General features: G+C 38.0%; 1 protein-coding gene across 11 annotated transcripts in view; it reads right to left on the bottom strand.

Moving 5' to 3' along the window:
- Nucleotides 1–292: 292 nt before the first annotated feature.
- The window catches only part of HELZ (helicase with zinc finger), a 156601-nt gene continuing 142024 nt past the window's right edge, over nt 293–14869 (bottom strand). For all 11 annotated transcript variants that reach the window (XM_082441863.1, XM_082441862.1, XM_082441865.1 and 8 more), the window contains 2 exons: nt 10874–11126; nt 293–7078 (listed from right to left, as the gene is read on the bottom strand). In XM_082441863.1, coding sequence (XP_082297989.1) covers nt 6744–7078; nt 10874–11126 — 588 coding nt within the window. In that variant the 3' untranslated portion in view covers nt 293–6743. The remainder of the gene's footprint in view (nt 7079–10873; nt 11127–14869) is intronic.

The following is a 14869-nucleotide window of genomic DNA, read 5'->3' as shown; positions in this document are numbered from 1 at the left end:
AGTTGGACTTGGATAAAGTAACCTGTGCTGAACATACAAACAATCCCACCAAAGGTTATCTTGCCTTTCACGGAGGAAGTGCTGGGTTTTAAGAATTCCAAAGCTGTGTGTTCTATGATGCTTATCATACGGTCTACATCTAAGTCATTCTAGAATCTATTACCTTAAAAATAATTTCTTCTCTTTCTAGTGTCTCGGTAAATTCAAAGCCAAACAAGAAACCAGAGGCAGAGACCAATACCCCTCAAGCTGCACTCCAGGGGGAATATTAACAACAACAACAGCACGCGAATTTTAAAATATCCAAAGACCTGTAGGTTTATTATATTGTAGGCAGTTTCTTTCTCAAAAATAACTTGCTCATACATGTGCACCTATGGTTTATGAATAACTCATGCTGTGTAGGTGGTAGAGTCCTCTAGACTCTTTTTGCAAACATATATAGTTTTTTTTAAAGGTAGCAAAGTAATCAGAGACAATTATCAATCTTCTGCCATATACGACAATTCAGGCTCCCCTAACACCTACCGGCATGGCAGAGAATCCAAAATAACTTTGTTAACCTGAGAAACACATAATTTGAAAAGCAAATCCTTTGCCCTCACCTCCCTCATCCCCCAAAACTTAAAAACTACGACTACATCATTTGGGGATAATCTATCGTTTTCCATGCTTCAGGTCACTGCCATCTTAGGACGGGGCCTCCGGTACTTAGGGCCTCGATAAACGCAAAGTGCATTCTCGTGACAGTCGGATGGCTTCCTTCCACAATCCTCAGGAGGAGATTGACGCTAAGCGCTCCAAGCAAATGCACAGCTTCCAGACCAAAGCCCAGGCTGCAGTGTACACAAAACCAAACTCACCCTACAAATGAGAGAGCTCCTGCCCTGTGACGTGGAAGAGCGGCACAGACCTCAACCGGGGTGAGCGCTGAGGGGGCGGGGGGGAGTGGTGGTGGCCGCCCCCCAAAGGGCCCGGCGCTCCACAGAGGTCTTTCTCCATGAACGTCCCCCTCACGGCATCAGAATTATAAAAACGTCTCAAGAGATCAGTTCTGTACACTGAGTAAATAAATGCATGACTGAAAAGACCCTCAGACTTTCTCTAGACCCGCGGTTCTCAAAGTGTGGTACCTGGGCCAGCAGCATCAGTGCTGCCTGGGAACCTGCTGGAAACGCAGATGGTCAGGCTCCAGCCTGGAATCAGAAACTGGGGGGCAGGTCCAGCAGCCTGGACTTCAACAAGGCCTCCAGGTAGTTCTGACGCTGGCTAAGGTTCGAGATCCACTAGCTCTATCCTGCTCAAACTTTGCATATCTTAAAGCAGGACATATTTGTAAACAGATACTCCTTCTATTCTGTGTTGAAACCTATGGAATTTGCCCCTTCCCCTCAACTGCTCAAACATCAAAAAAAAAAAAAAACAAAAAACAAAAAACTAATGACGAAATTTATTTCAAAACATCAAAAAAAAAATTTTAAGTAATATTGGTTTCCCCTCCTATACATAGTTCTAAGGCAGGCAGTCACATGCTAGTATGCAAAATAAAATACAGAAGACACCTCATATATGAGATGTAGAAACAGCTAAAAAGACTCCCAAAGAATATAATGAAAATTCCGTAATATTGTTTAATGAACTTATAGAATTATATAAAACTTACTATGCTTTATGCTTAATATTCGTATCAAAATAAAATCTCTCTGTTGAACAAATTGCAAATAAAGTCTGGTCTAATACATTACTGAAGCTGTAAGTATATGAATGTCTCTGGATTTTCTTAACACTCCAGTTTTTGAAGCTTTAGACTAATACTGTATAACTGGGTTTAGGATTTAACCACAGTTCACATTACTAAGTCTGTATTCTTTTCTGTTAGGTACCTCCCTTCAAAAAAAATTTAGAAGGTCCTGTGACTGTTTCCTTAAAGTTTATTCCAAAGTAGGTATTTTCAAACATTTCAAAAAATTTAAATGTTACATTAAAATTTTTTGTAATCTGTTTAATCTCAGATTCTAATTTAAAGTAATAACAATGCCACTTCCTGAATGTGTTTTAAGAGAATGTTAAATGTCAGTAAGATTGATTCACTCCTTATAACAATGGTCTTGAAATTGCTAATTAAACAGGTATGAAAGTAGTAGTGTGAATTTAGCAGCTTTACAGTGAAACCTCAGCAAATAAATATCCAACCCCAAGTAGATGGAGAACTGGAGAAACCTAGTATCATGAGTACTCCGAAGACTAACGTGCCACTTACTCTTTCCTGTTGCCTTTATAGTATGTGGCGGACGTCACTAGCTGATATTCTGAACAAGAAATCATGGTTAGAACATTATCCGTCATTTCTAATTGCTCAATAGTGTGTGGGTCAGGTGGCAAAAAGCGGAGTGAACAATCAGATCCATTAAGACATACCCTTTGAGGTTTAGGAGCGCACATCAGGGCGGTGGTAGAAACTGAGGGTTTCTCAATAGTTAAAGGGATGGTTAGCAAGAAACAACGTCTGGTAAATCATAAAAGACAAAGTACTACCTTTGTGGAGCTAGAAGAAAAACCAGAGCGCCTAAGTAACATTCAAGGTAGCAATTTGTATCTTGCAATACATTTAAAGTTTTAATCTTGTATTTTTATAGGCTTTTTCTGGGTTCTCTTTTTAAAAACAACTCCAGTAGGAAACAATTCTATCTAAGGATAACAGGTGTCTCTTCTTAAAATGGCGATTTCAGTAAATTTAATTTTGTTAATAACAATAGCTGAAATCTGAAATTTATCTTGAAATTGGTTTTCACACCCTGGCTCTTAGGCAAGGTGACTCTCTCCAGCGCAGGTCGCTAGAGATACATTCCTATATGTTTATAGCTTTGCCCTTGAAATGTATATACGTGGAAAATATTAAACATGTAAGATCGACTATACCAGAGCAAGATAATACTATATCTTAATTATCTCAAGTTAGGGAATTCAGTTACTTTCTCAGCAATTTCAATGCCACCATAAAAAAGGAAACTATTTTCACAAATAGGTCTTGGGGATCGCTATGTTTAATTAGGTAATACTTATTCAGTGGGAATTCTGATTATTTTACTTATTCTGCAGTTCTTTGAACTGAAAAGACCAATTGATGTTCACACCAAACTCAAACTTATTCTAGAACCTCTGAGGAAAAAAACCACACAAAGCAGTTTATTATTTCACACATACAAAATGACCTGGAGAGAAAGCATATCTGTCTGAGGAAGGGAAAATGAAAGTCATGTTGTTTAAATGGTCAATAATTAACTGCTGATTAATCAAAAACAAAGCTCTACTCTAACAATTGGCAAAGCACATGCCAAATGGCAACCAAAACCCCTTTGAAAAACCCACCAGAAAATATCCATGTTACACTGAATGAGGCTCATTCAAATCTTAACAGAAATTCATTTTTAGATAGGGAAAAAAAATTTAGCATGAAAACTCTACAAATTCTATCACCCAAAAGAATTTCTTTAAGGTAAAAAAAGAAAATCTCAGTAGCACTGAAATTAAAAAGTAAAATGAATAAAAAAATAGTTCTGGCAAGATAAAGGAAACTTCAGAGTGATAACAAAGAACAAAGTAGTAGAAAGACATCATGTGAACAACTAACCTCACTTAGAAGAAATATGTTTTGGAAGAAAAGGAAGTTGGTGATACTTGGTATTATCCCAGAGCTAACATCAAGCTTTAAAAAAAAAAGTTCCATCTGAACTCTAAGGTTGGACCTAGTATATAAAACATAGTCTCCCCTCAGTGTCTGCAGGGGATCTGTTCCAGGACCCCCAGGACTACCAAAACCTGAGGATGCTCAAGTCCCTTATATAAAATGACGTAGCATTTGCATATAACTTTCACACATCCTCCTATATACTTTAAATCATCTCTAGATTACTTATGATACCTAATTCAATATAAATGTTATGCAAATAGTTGCCAGCATATGGCAAATTCAAGCTCTCCTTTTTGGAACTTTCTGGAATTTTTTTTTTTTTTTTTAAATATCTTTGATCCATGCTTTGCTGAATCGGTGGGCATGGAACCCGCAGATACGGAGGGCCGACTGTAAGTTGTTTTTTAAGTCTGATTCGTGGGCACTTGCTAACATTACCCGAGTAATATCCAACAGGATGAATGGTACTCAGAAGCCACGCCTCATTTCAATGGAAACTTGCAATGATTCTTGCAGTAAGGCTTTCTCAAAACCGTTACAAGATATTATTATGTATACATTACATGTAAAGCACAGTTGGAAAGACGGCATTAAGTAAAGCGGAGATGGAAACGGCATTCGAATCCTCGACTGGCTGTAGAAACAGTAAGGAAGTGAGGGACACTCAGACATTCTCCGCAGAGCAGTGGGCTAAGAAGTAGCTGTTCCTTTTAGTTTTTTTAGAAACAACTGCTTAGAACAGTGAAGTCACAACAATGTAACAGCTTCCTTACCCAAAGCTTCCATCAATATATAAGGGTGGTAGGGTGGGCACATTTAAATATAAATAATTTTAAAACTGGTATTTTTTAAAGGTTCAAGTATGGAAAACAGATGATTAGGCAATTACTTTATGACAAGGGGTTAACTGACAGTCCTGATGGGACAGTTCTGTCTTCGTCAGATCAGCGTGCTTCCGACCATTTACCTGGCTTGTGTCACAGTCCTGTGTATTTTCGGGGGAGGAGAATCATCGCTGACAAGAACATTACTTTTCATCGACATCCTCACAGCAGGGGGATCTCATTTTCGTTTGGGCTGTATCTTGAGTTTTGTCACAGAGTTAGAAATACACAGCTATATGGCAAAATTTTTTCTTCTTTTCTTGTGACTATGTTGAGTAAAATCCGACATCACTAAATGTGGTGACCTGACATCTTACAGAGAAAACGAGGTGCTGTAACTTGCTCCGTTTTCCAACTGTGATTTATACTAACCATTAACACGTCTGCAGTCTACACGTCTACATCTGCCGCCTTACACAGAGACCTGCAGCCTGTAACGTGAGGCCACAGAGAAGCGAACTGCACTCTGGGCAGAAAGACAGAACTGAATAAAAAAAGAGGTTTTCTGCATTTGTCCTGCAGCTGGACAGCCTTTAACTAAAGGCCCTCTCTTCTCCCAAACTGTCTGAGGCTTACAGGGGACTACTGCTGGCCGACACCAACTAAACTCCCGTTGTAGACGCTTTTCTTTGCCCTCCGCGTTTCAACTCTGCTTTAAAAATGGACCGCAAAGAGAGGATGGCCTACTCAGAGGCAGTCTTCCGAAAAAACACTATTTCTGAACAGATCGTCAGGATCCATTCAGGATTTGCAATGCTTCCCGACCTTACCTTATTATTTTATTATCATCTTTTTCAAAAGGTTATATTGTAGTTTCAAGATATCTCTGAAGTATAAAAGCAGTACTACTAGATCAGGAAAACAATGTGGACATGCGTCGCTTCAGAAGTGTTACAAGACCACGAGTTTTAAGAGGGTAAACGTTTTTCTTTGGATTTTACCAAAGTTCATTCAAAACAATGTTTAGACTGTAGGATATTTAAGATAGCTGTTTAAATTTTATATTTTTGTACAAGTTCAGTGGGGTTCTTTTAGAAGAATCAAAAGACATGAAAACAAGGGTAGCTTCTTGCCCCAGATTTTGATGAATTTTGATACATCTTTGACAAACATTTCTTCTTTAATGATGTTCCTCAAACAAAACAGTTAGCAAAATATCTGAATTGCCATGTATAATGTCACATTTTAATGTAAACATCAAATAAAGGTACCAAAATTTTTACTGGAGGGAAAAAAAACCTTAAAGCGGCACAACTCTTTATACCACTGGAGAGGGGGGAAGCCAGATTACGAACATTTACACATGCATAGTGAGGAAAAGAAGATTTTACTAAATTCACGCATTTTTAAAATAGTTATCAAGTCTACTAAGCACCAACAATCCTAAAAATTTTTCAGCTTCATGATTTGTTTAAAAAAAAAAACACACACTATCAAATTAACATTAAAAACAAGCTTAAAGTGTAGCTTGTCCAAAATATAATTAAGTATGCCACTGTTTTTTTCATGTTACAAAAAACAGTGGCATATGAAATACACCTGCAAAGAATGCCTTTAACTCTATCCTACGGTGGATGGAGATTACAACAGCACATCTACATAGTCTAAAACTAGAAAAGTTTTAGAATGCAGCATCTTGTCACCAAAAAAAGCTGATAAAACTTAAAGTATTTAGAAGATGCTGCCCCCTTTTTTTTAAAAAATTTTCAATGAATTTAAGCAAAAATAACATACATTTGTACATCAACTGGCCATTTCTGGTACAGAAACCCAGCGTATGGTAATATTACTGAATAAATGTAAATGCTACTTACAATTTTTTTTTCTTTTTAAATACATTTTAGACAAACTTTTTTTCTCCTTTTTTAATAGTTGCACAATTAACCTCTTAGCTGCTAGCTTGATGCAAACATATGTAACAATACACAAATTTAAAAATATTTTTTATTCCACATAAAAGCTGTCAAAATTCCGACTCATGTCAAAAATGCAAAATAATGGAATATACTGTAAAAAAAATTAGTTGCAAGTCTAGCAGCAAAGCAATTGAGAACATACTTAATATTAAAACAAAGGGAACTGTGCATCTATAGGTGAAGTCCAGCTATCTTAATTCTACTGATACAAACAGAAATGAAAACACTCTCCCTGGAGGAAAAAAAAAGTGATTATTTAAAATAGGAGTAAAAGCCATTGCTGCCCGATGAGCTCCCCAGGCTGAGTTCCTGGAACAGGGACAGAGGGTCGCTGCTCTTCTTGGCCTGCTCTGGCGGGGGCCTGGGCTTGGGCGGGGCCCGCAGAGCGCTGGCGTACGACATGGCGGGCTTGCTGCCTCCACAGCTCTGCTGGCTGCTGCTGTTGGCCGACTCCGCGATCTGCTTGTTGGGCATGAGTGGGGGGAACTGGCCGAGATGCTGCAGGACACTGTAATTGAAGGAACTGGACCCCTCGAGGTTTTCAGGCTTCAGATGATCCTCAGGGGGTTTGACGGTCTTGGGCGGAGCTAGAAGCAGAGAAGAGTAGCACCGATTTAAGGGCAAGCCCAGCGACACTCAGGCATCTCACTAGCTCAGTGTGTCACAGCTGGTTCTCATCTCCAGGAACTCAGCGACAGGAGAGCCACAAGGACAGACAACTTCTGCCACAAAACTCTGCAATCACAACACATCTAACTGAACTTCTCCATCTCATAAACACTTGAGGAAGAATTAACTATGTGACCTGCGATAACTAAACATATAAAAACTAAAGGTCAAGCCCGAAGGTTTGCTTCAGAAAACTAACTTGTACAATTGTACACTTCGGTATTTATTATATTAACTGCTCACAGTTCGAAAATGGGAACAAACAGGTTCTTTCTTAAATAAAAATGAGCTCTATATGCAGACTTCTGGTTAAAACAGCTTCTATTATTAACCTAAGAAACAGCAGCACCTGGATTCTATTTCTTAAAAATACTACCTTTTCTTGTAATATGTAAGTAAACATGGAATAAGGTGGGGAAAACTGCTGTAGACTTTACTTCACATTTCCTATCATCTGCCGAATTCCAAGGTCCTTTAATATTCGACTCCCCTCTTCCTAACTAATTTTATGGTCCCCTAAATCATAACTTGTTTTAAACATTGCTTTTGCTTTCAATCTTTTAAAAGTTTAACTAACATTAGATTGGATTAAAATCATAATACATATTCATTGAGGATAACTTGGAAATTACACAAAGGCCAAAGAAGAAAATAAGTCATTCATATCTCCAAATACCAGAGCTAATAAGCCTTAACTTGCTGGTGCATTTTTCCCTAAGGATGTCATATAATGCAGATATTTCACAACTTTTTAAAGTAATCTCTCATTTTTAGAAATATGGATAATAGTCAATTTTTCACTTTTCTACACTGTGATAAATGTTATTATAGATAAATATTCCTAAATATTCACGACTGCTCCCTTAGGATAAATCACTAGAGGTACAATGGCTGGGTCATATAGTACATACACAGTCAAAGTTTTTCATTGACTATGGCCAAGATTCCCTGCAGGAAAATACTGCCCATTTATACTCAACCAACAACGCTTGCTCATTTCCCTACTACACCACAACACTAGTGTTACTATTTTTTTTAACTTTAGCTTATTTTATAAATAAATAATTATCTTGTAGTTCTACTTTGCATGTCTTTGATTACTGATATTTATGGACATTTTTCCTTGTGTTTATTACCTATTTGTGGACTGGAAAGTTAAGGAGAAAATATGTCATTTTTTTTAGTTTTAGTGTCTCATTGATTCAATATGCTAATTTCACATTATTATTTTAAAACTTTAAAAATTCACAGAATTGTTCAAAATTATTGTAAGCCATTTAACAGCTTTCTGGAACGTTTACCACCTTTTCTGTCTAAATGTCACTGATTTTGTGAATGAAACAATTGTTTTTAAGAGCATTAGTTTAACAAACACTTCAGTATAAAAGTGGCCTGTACTGCCTAATATAATATACAAAATAAACATTTTACTGGCTGTTCAAAAACTTACTATTTTTATTTACTTTACTAAGTCTTCTTATTTACCCGTATTCTCATCTTCATGACAATATAATTAGAGTTTAGAATGTTTTCAAGTAAATAATAAATACTTACAAAATAATATTTTAGAGGCAGTTTAGCCTAATGCCTACACACTTATCTAATCATGAATGTAAGATCTCTGCCAATTTGATTTACCATATATGCTCCAGGTAAGACAAACTATTCTTTAAAACTATGAATTTTACTAATCTGGCAACCAATGACTTTTTTCAAAATACATATCTCTACCTAATCTTTAATTTTCATCTGTGCATAAAAAGAAAATGCTTGATAAAGTATGCCTTGTCACCAAGAGAAGTGAATAGAACCCGAACACATATGTGTTGGAGAGACGAACCCCACCCTTGCTGTGGACACAGAGGTCCCGCAGTGAGACTGGATCACCCCCTCGATCGCACAGGGTCTATTTTCATGATCTCCTTACTCAGCAGGCAGGTATTTACCAAGTGTGATCAGTACCAAAATGGGAAATCCAGAGTTCAGAAAGGTCAGAGACATGATCTTTGCTCTCAGGCTTGCAATTGTGGAGAAAATATGGCCATATCATGACCTCTTTCAAATTCCAAACCAATATAATATGAACAGTTTCCTTCAACTCAAGAAATAAGTCTCAAACTTCAGAAAGAAGTTTCCCAAGTGGTGATTATTTTCCTTCTGATTCACCACCGGCAATTGCTACATTCCTCTAAAAATGAAATGAAATGAAATGAAAATATAAAATAAAATAAAATATAAAATAAAATAAGAAATACATCCATCCATACATACATACATACTGTTGGACAAGAAGCTGTGCTTCAGGATATTAGTGATTTTGAATTAATTTTTAAATACTTGGCTAAGTGCTACTTTCAACTGAAGAACACTACTATTTGTCTCCTAGCAATGAAGAAAATAATAACTTTATATTTGTGGTGAAGACACCATAAATGGCATGTGCTTGGGCGCTTGCTCAGGAAATCTCAACTTTATCAGAATTTTACTGATTTCGGCCAAAAGCTATCTTAAAATTTAGGCAGAAAAAAAAGGAGAAATGATGTTGTCTTTAAAATAAATTATAATACACAAAACAACTAAGAAGTAACAAATTTTCATCACTTATTTGTAATTTAGATGTTTCTCAGGAAATTCAAATATGATGAGTGCATTTCTGTTAGACCTTTAAAATGACAAAGCAATCCCAGGCAAAATACAACACTTTATCCACAGAAGGTACTAATGAATGTTTAAAGATTAAAATGACCATGTCTCTTGACAGGAAAGAAACCAATACCTCTTTAATGCTTTTTGACCTACCATGTCTATTGTTCTAAAAATATGCTTGTATGGCACATACTCCAAAATGGGTCAGTTACAGGCACAATGGATTCACATTCTAAAGATGAGCAAAATTAATTTAAAATATAAAGGTTGATGGTATCAAGGCAGAAATTCACCTACGATCACAGACTTGTTCACAAAGATCAACGACTACAGCCTACAAAGAGAAGGCTATATAGATCAGAGAACTCAAACAGTATCACTCTTTACATTCCACATAAAAAAAGAGGGAAACAAAGGAAAGATAAACGTGCACTCGCGTTCAAGGCTGAAGAAGAAGACTTCAGACTTCCCAGCACACAGGTTTACAGCCATATCCATTCCAAGGCCTTCCTATGCCTTCTTTTTTCTCTTCTTTGGACTTGGATTTCTCAGTTCATTAGAATATAAGGAATAAACACTGGATTTCTAAATCTCAAAATGTCAGACTTCACTGGTTTCTCTTATGGCCAAACTCTATTGTGTAGCAAACTGTCAATAACTTTATTGACAATAAATCCTTGAAAACTGAAATTGACCTAACCAACTGCCACCCCCAACCCAGAAGAAAACACAAAAATCCAGAAAACAAGCTTTTCCCAAGCAAAGGTGATCTGATTTAGAAATACATTTTAGGTTCCCTTACTTCTTTCACGCATTCACAGGTTAAAAAGATCAAAATGATCAGTTCCCAAATACGGGTAGGTCTACTTACCTTCCAGACCATAAATATGGAACCAATACAGTCCTAAATTAATATGTATCCTGAGGCACACCTGCGAGCTATGAGCATTAAATACTGTCCCAAGATAATAATGCGAATGGAAGGAATGGGAGAAGAAAAACTCCATAAATGCCCAGGAGCTGAGCAGTTAAAACTGCAGTTGCGGCAACCCCCAGCCCGGTCTTACCGATCAACTCTCTGGGCTGAGCTGCCCTGCTGGATCCATTGCACGGAATGTTCTGATAGGCGGTAGATGAGGTGGTGTTTACCCAGGACTCCGGGGGGGAAAAGTTGAAGGAAGATGGGTTACTGTGGTCCTGAAGCTCTTTACACTGAGAAAGACTGTCTTGAGGAGCGCTTACTTCTTCAGGACAAGGCTGGACTGAGCTGGATGAGATTCTTCTTTGGTACAAGGGCCGACCAGGTCCTCTGGGTTCATACTACACAAAGAAAAAGGACAGTTCATAAATCAGTGAAAACTTACACCCCACGCTCTTATGCACACAGCAATCTCACTCTATTAAGTAGAAATTCTCAAAAACACTTTCTTCTGTGACTATCAAAACCCCCAAAAAGCAGCCTGAGCTGTGGACATGGTGTCAGGAGGCTTGGGGTCAAAACTCAGTTCTGGCCCTTAGCAGGTATTCCTATGACAACACATGTCTAATTTCTGACTCTGTTTTCTTGTCTGTAAAATATGGGGCTGAACTACCTGTCTTCAGTTCTAAAGTTCTATCCACATTTTAGGTAACATTACATTAAGAATAAGAATGAAGAAACGTATCTGCTCAAAATTAAATGGGGAAATTACAGTCACAATCAACTGAATCACAACATCTTGAACACACTCGTCCATCCGAGACTCATCTCATGGGCCCTTCACAACCTCCCGGTTTGTCATTCCTTAGACCTGATGGTAAGACAGGGCTCCTCCCTCCCAACAGAGGTACCCCCGATCGCCCTCTCTGCACGCCTTCCTTCGGAAAGTCTCTGACTGAAACGGAACATTCATTATTCTTCAACAAATCCTTCGTATGTTTGAAACCCAATTAACGTTTTTCTCCTCCCTACACTGCCACAACGAAAATTTCTTCAACCCTCCGACAGGATGTATTTGTCAGCATTTCATGATTTTTTACTGCTACTTAAGTGCCCTCCAAGTCCTCGGGCCCGACTGCCGTGGCCACGCTCAGGCTCAGTTCTAAGAGCAAGGCAGTGCGGAGTAGCAGTCGGGTGTTCAGTTCTACCCGCGGCATCACCCGGGCAACTGACCTAGCCTCCTGGGAACTTCATCTGTAAATGTGGCTTCACTATCCACAGTGCCTGCCTCCTAGGGCTGCTGTGAGACCTGAGCAAGTTCAGCATGCATAGCATCTGCCACATAGGAAGGTTTGTTGTTGATGTAACATAAAGGCTAAGCTTCCGTGTTAGAGCTTACATGACAGAATGGGATTGGCTTTTTCCTGCCCCCTCTCCCTCCCCCGGAAGTAACAGATTTGCTATTCAGTTCGTGGTCATTATGACTGGGAGGAAACTTTCTTTTACCACTGTTGCTACAAATAACTGGAAATCAGGAACTAGAGGTTAGATTACAAAGAAGAGAGAGAGAGAGAGATAGGCACAGAAAAAGCAGGATTTGGGGGGAATATAAGATAGCACAAGCAGATATTGTCAGGCCAATTAAATGGGGGAAGTTGTGGGCCTAAGTATGTGAGAGTGAAGTCATCACAGACGGAACCACAAGGGTACAAACTGGGCAAGGGAATGGGTCTGGACTGGCTGCCCTTGAGCAGAAAGGCAGGAAGGGGAGGGAGGAGAGACATCCTCTCACTGTTAAATGAGGATGTCCAGATCATTTCTACATTTCCAAAGTTTTAGCTACTGGACGAGAAAGGCGAGAGCTAATACTTCCATCCCATTAATACCTTTTCTCGTATGTTTTTATTGTTCTTCTGTCTTTATGTATAGTATCTAAATTCATCTTTAGTTTCACACTGCTTTAAAGGTATTTTTTTCCAATGGTTAAGATCATTCCAAATTTGATTCCTATTTTCTAGAATAGTAACCATTCTAACTAGTGTCAACTGTGAATTTAATCAGCACATTTGAAATTTCTTCATCAAGGTTATTAGCTTATGGTATTGAGTAGAATAACCAACATTCCTAAACTGCGTTATGTTCTGTATGGCTAGGCAGTGAATGAATGACCAGTCACAGCAGCCTGTGCAGGGCGCCTTTTTTTATCAAGGTTTGTTATGAAGATGACTAGCTCTTAGACTCAAAGTGAAGTGCTTCTTTTTATTACCATGCCCTGAGTGTTCAGCCCAGGCAGAAACTGCAGGGCAGCACATTCTAAAGGCTTTATGTGTGAATACTAAAGTACAAAACTAAAATCTGTCATGGCCTCAGAAAACAGGTTATAATAATCCAATTCCCTGGTGATACTCATATGAATTCCAGGCATTAACATTATAAGCCCCTTTTTGCAATGAATAGATATGTGAACCACAATGCTTAAATGAGGAAAACTAAAAATCAGAAAGCAATGGAAAGCTGATATAAAAGGAGAAAATATTCAATTAAACTTTAAAAAAAATGTGTGTCATTTATATCTTCCAAACTGAAATACAAAAAAATCACACAGTTGAAACGCACAGTACTTGTGGAAGTATTGTGTAACATGTTTATAACAGCTCCTAAGCAGCTGCTGACAAAGATGAATGTGTAGATAAGTATAAAATTCAACTTCAAATGACATTATGAATGTAACTGATCCTCTGTTAGAAAAAGAACCAAAACCTGGAATTGTCTGAATGTTCTTAAAATTAGATACGTTGAAGAATTTATATATATATATATATATGTATGTATATACACACACACACACTCACACATAATATACATACGTACATATATAAATATAATATATAGATGGTCTCCTGGTATACCTATTTCATACAACACAGATGTAGGTAAATGCATGAAAATATGATTTGCTACTTTGGAATCTGTCCTCAAAGGTAATTTGAGGATAAGCAGAGAAATCTTGCTGACAACTGAATGAAATGGTTTATACACCAAATAAATTACCTTTTAGCAGTTTTGTAGTTTTCAGCATACAGACCCTGTACAGGTTTTGTTAATTTGCACCTAGCATTTCATTTTCCTCTGGGCTATTGTAATGGTATTTGCTCTTACATTTTGGTTTCCAATTGAATGTTGCTAATGTATGGAAATGGGATTGACTTGTGTTGACCTTTTACCTCAAAACCTTGCTAAATTCACATTAGTCAAAATTAATTTTGTTGGTTTGTTTTCTGGGTAGATTCCTTGGGTTTTTCTACATTGACAATCATGTCATCTGTGAATAGGGACAGTTTTATTTCTGCCTTTCCAAACTCCGTGTCTTTTCTTTTTATTGCTGTACTGCACTGGCTAAGACTTCCAGGATAACGTTGAACAGGAATGTTGAGAGTGGACATCTTAACTCATTCCTAATCTTAGAAGCGTTCAGCATTCAGTCTCTACCATTAATCGTGACGGTAGCTGTAGGATTTTTTTTTTTTTTAAACATATTTGTGTGTTGGTGTTTTTTTTTTTTAAATTAATTAATTAATTTATTTTTATTTTTGGCTGTGTTGGGTCTTCGTTTCTGTGCGAGAGCTTTCTCTAGTTGCAGCAAGTGGGGGCCACTCTTCATCGCGGTGCGCAGGCCTCTCACTATCGCGGCCTCTCTTGTTGCGGAGCACAGGCTCCAGACGCGCAGGCTCAGTAGTTGTGGCTCACGGGCCTAGTTGCTCCACGGCATGTGGGATCCTCCCAGACCAGGACTCGAACCCGTCTCTCCTGCATTAGCAGACAGATTCTCAACCACTGCGCCACCAGGGAAGCCCAGCTGTAGGATTTTTATAGGTGCCCTTTAAGAGGTTGAGGAATATCCCTTCTACTTCTAGTTTGCCAAGAGTTTTTATGAGTGGATGTTCTGTTCTGTCAAATGTGTAGAGGCTTTTCTTTGGGGGGGGGGGTGTCTATTGATATAATCACGTGATTTTTCTCTTTAGACTGTTAGTATGGTGGATTACATTGATTTATTTTCAAACACTGGACCAGCCTTGCATTCTGGAAATAAGCTCTGACATGATTATAGTGTATTATTCTTTTTTATATATTGCTGAATTCAATT

This window comes from Balaenoptera physalus, assembly GCF_965194825.1.
Source record: "Balaenoptera physalus genome assembly, chromosome: 20".
Classification (NCBI taxonomy): domain Eukaryota; kingdom Metazoa; phylum Chordata; class Mammalia; order Artiodactyla; family Balaenopteridae; genus Balaenoptera; species Balaenoptera physalus.
Note: the sequence above shows the minus strand (reverse complement) of the source record. Positions and strands in the feature narration are given on the sequence as shown.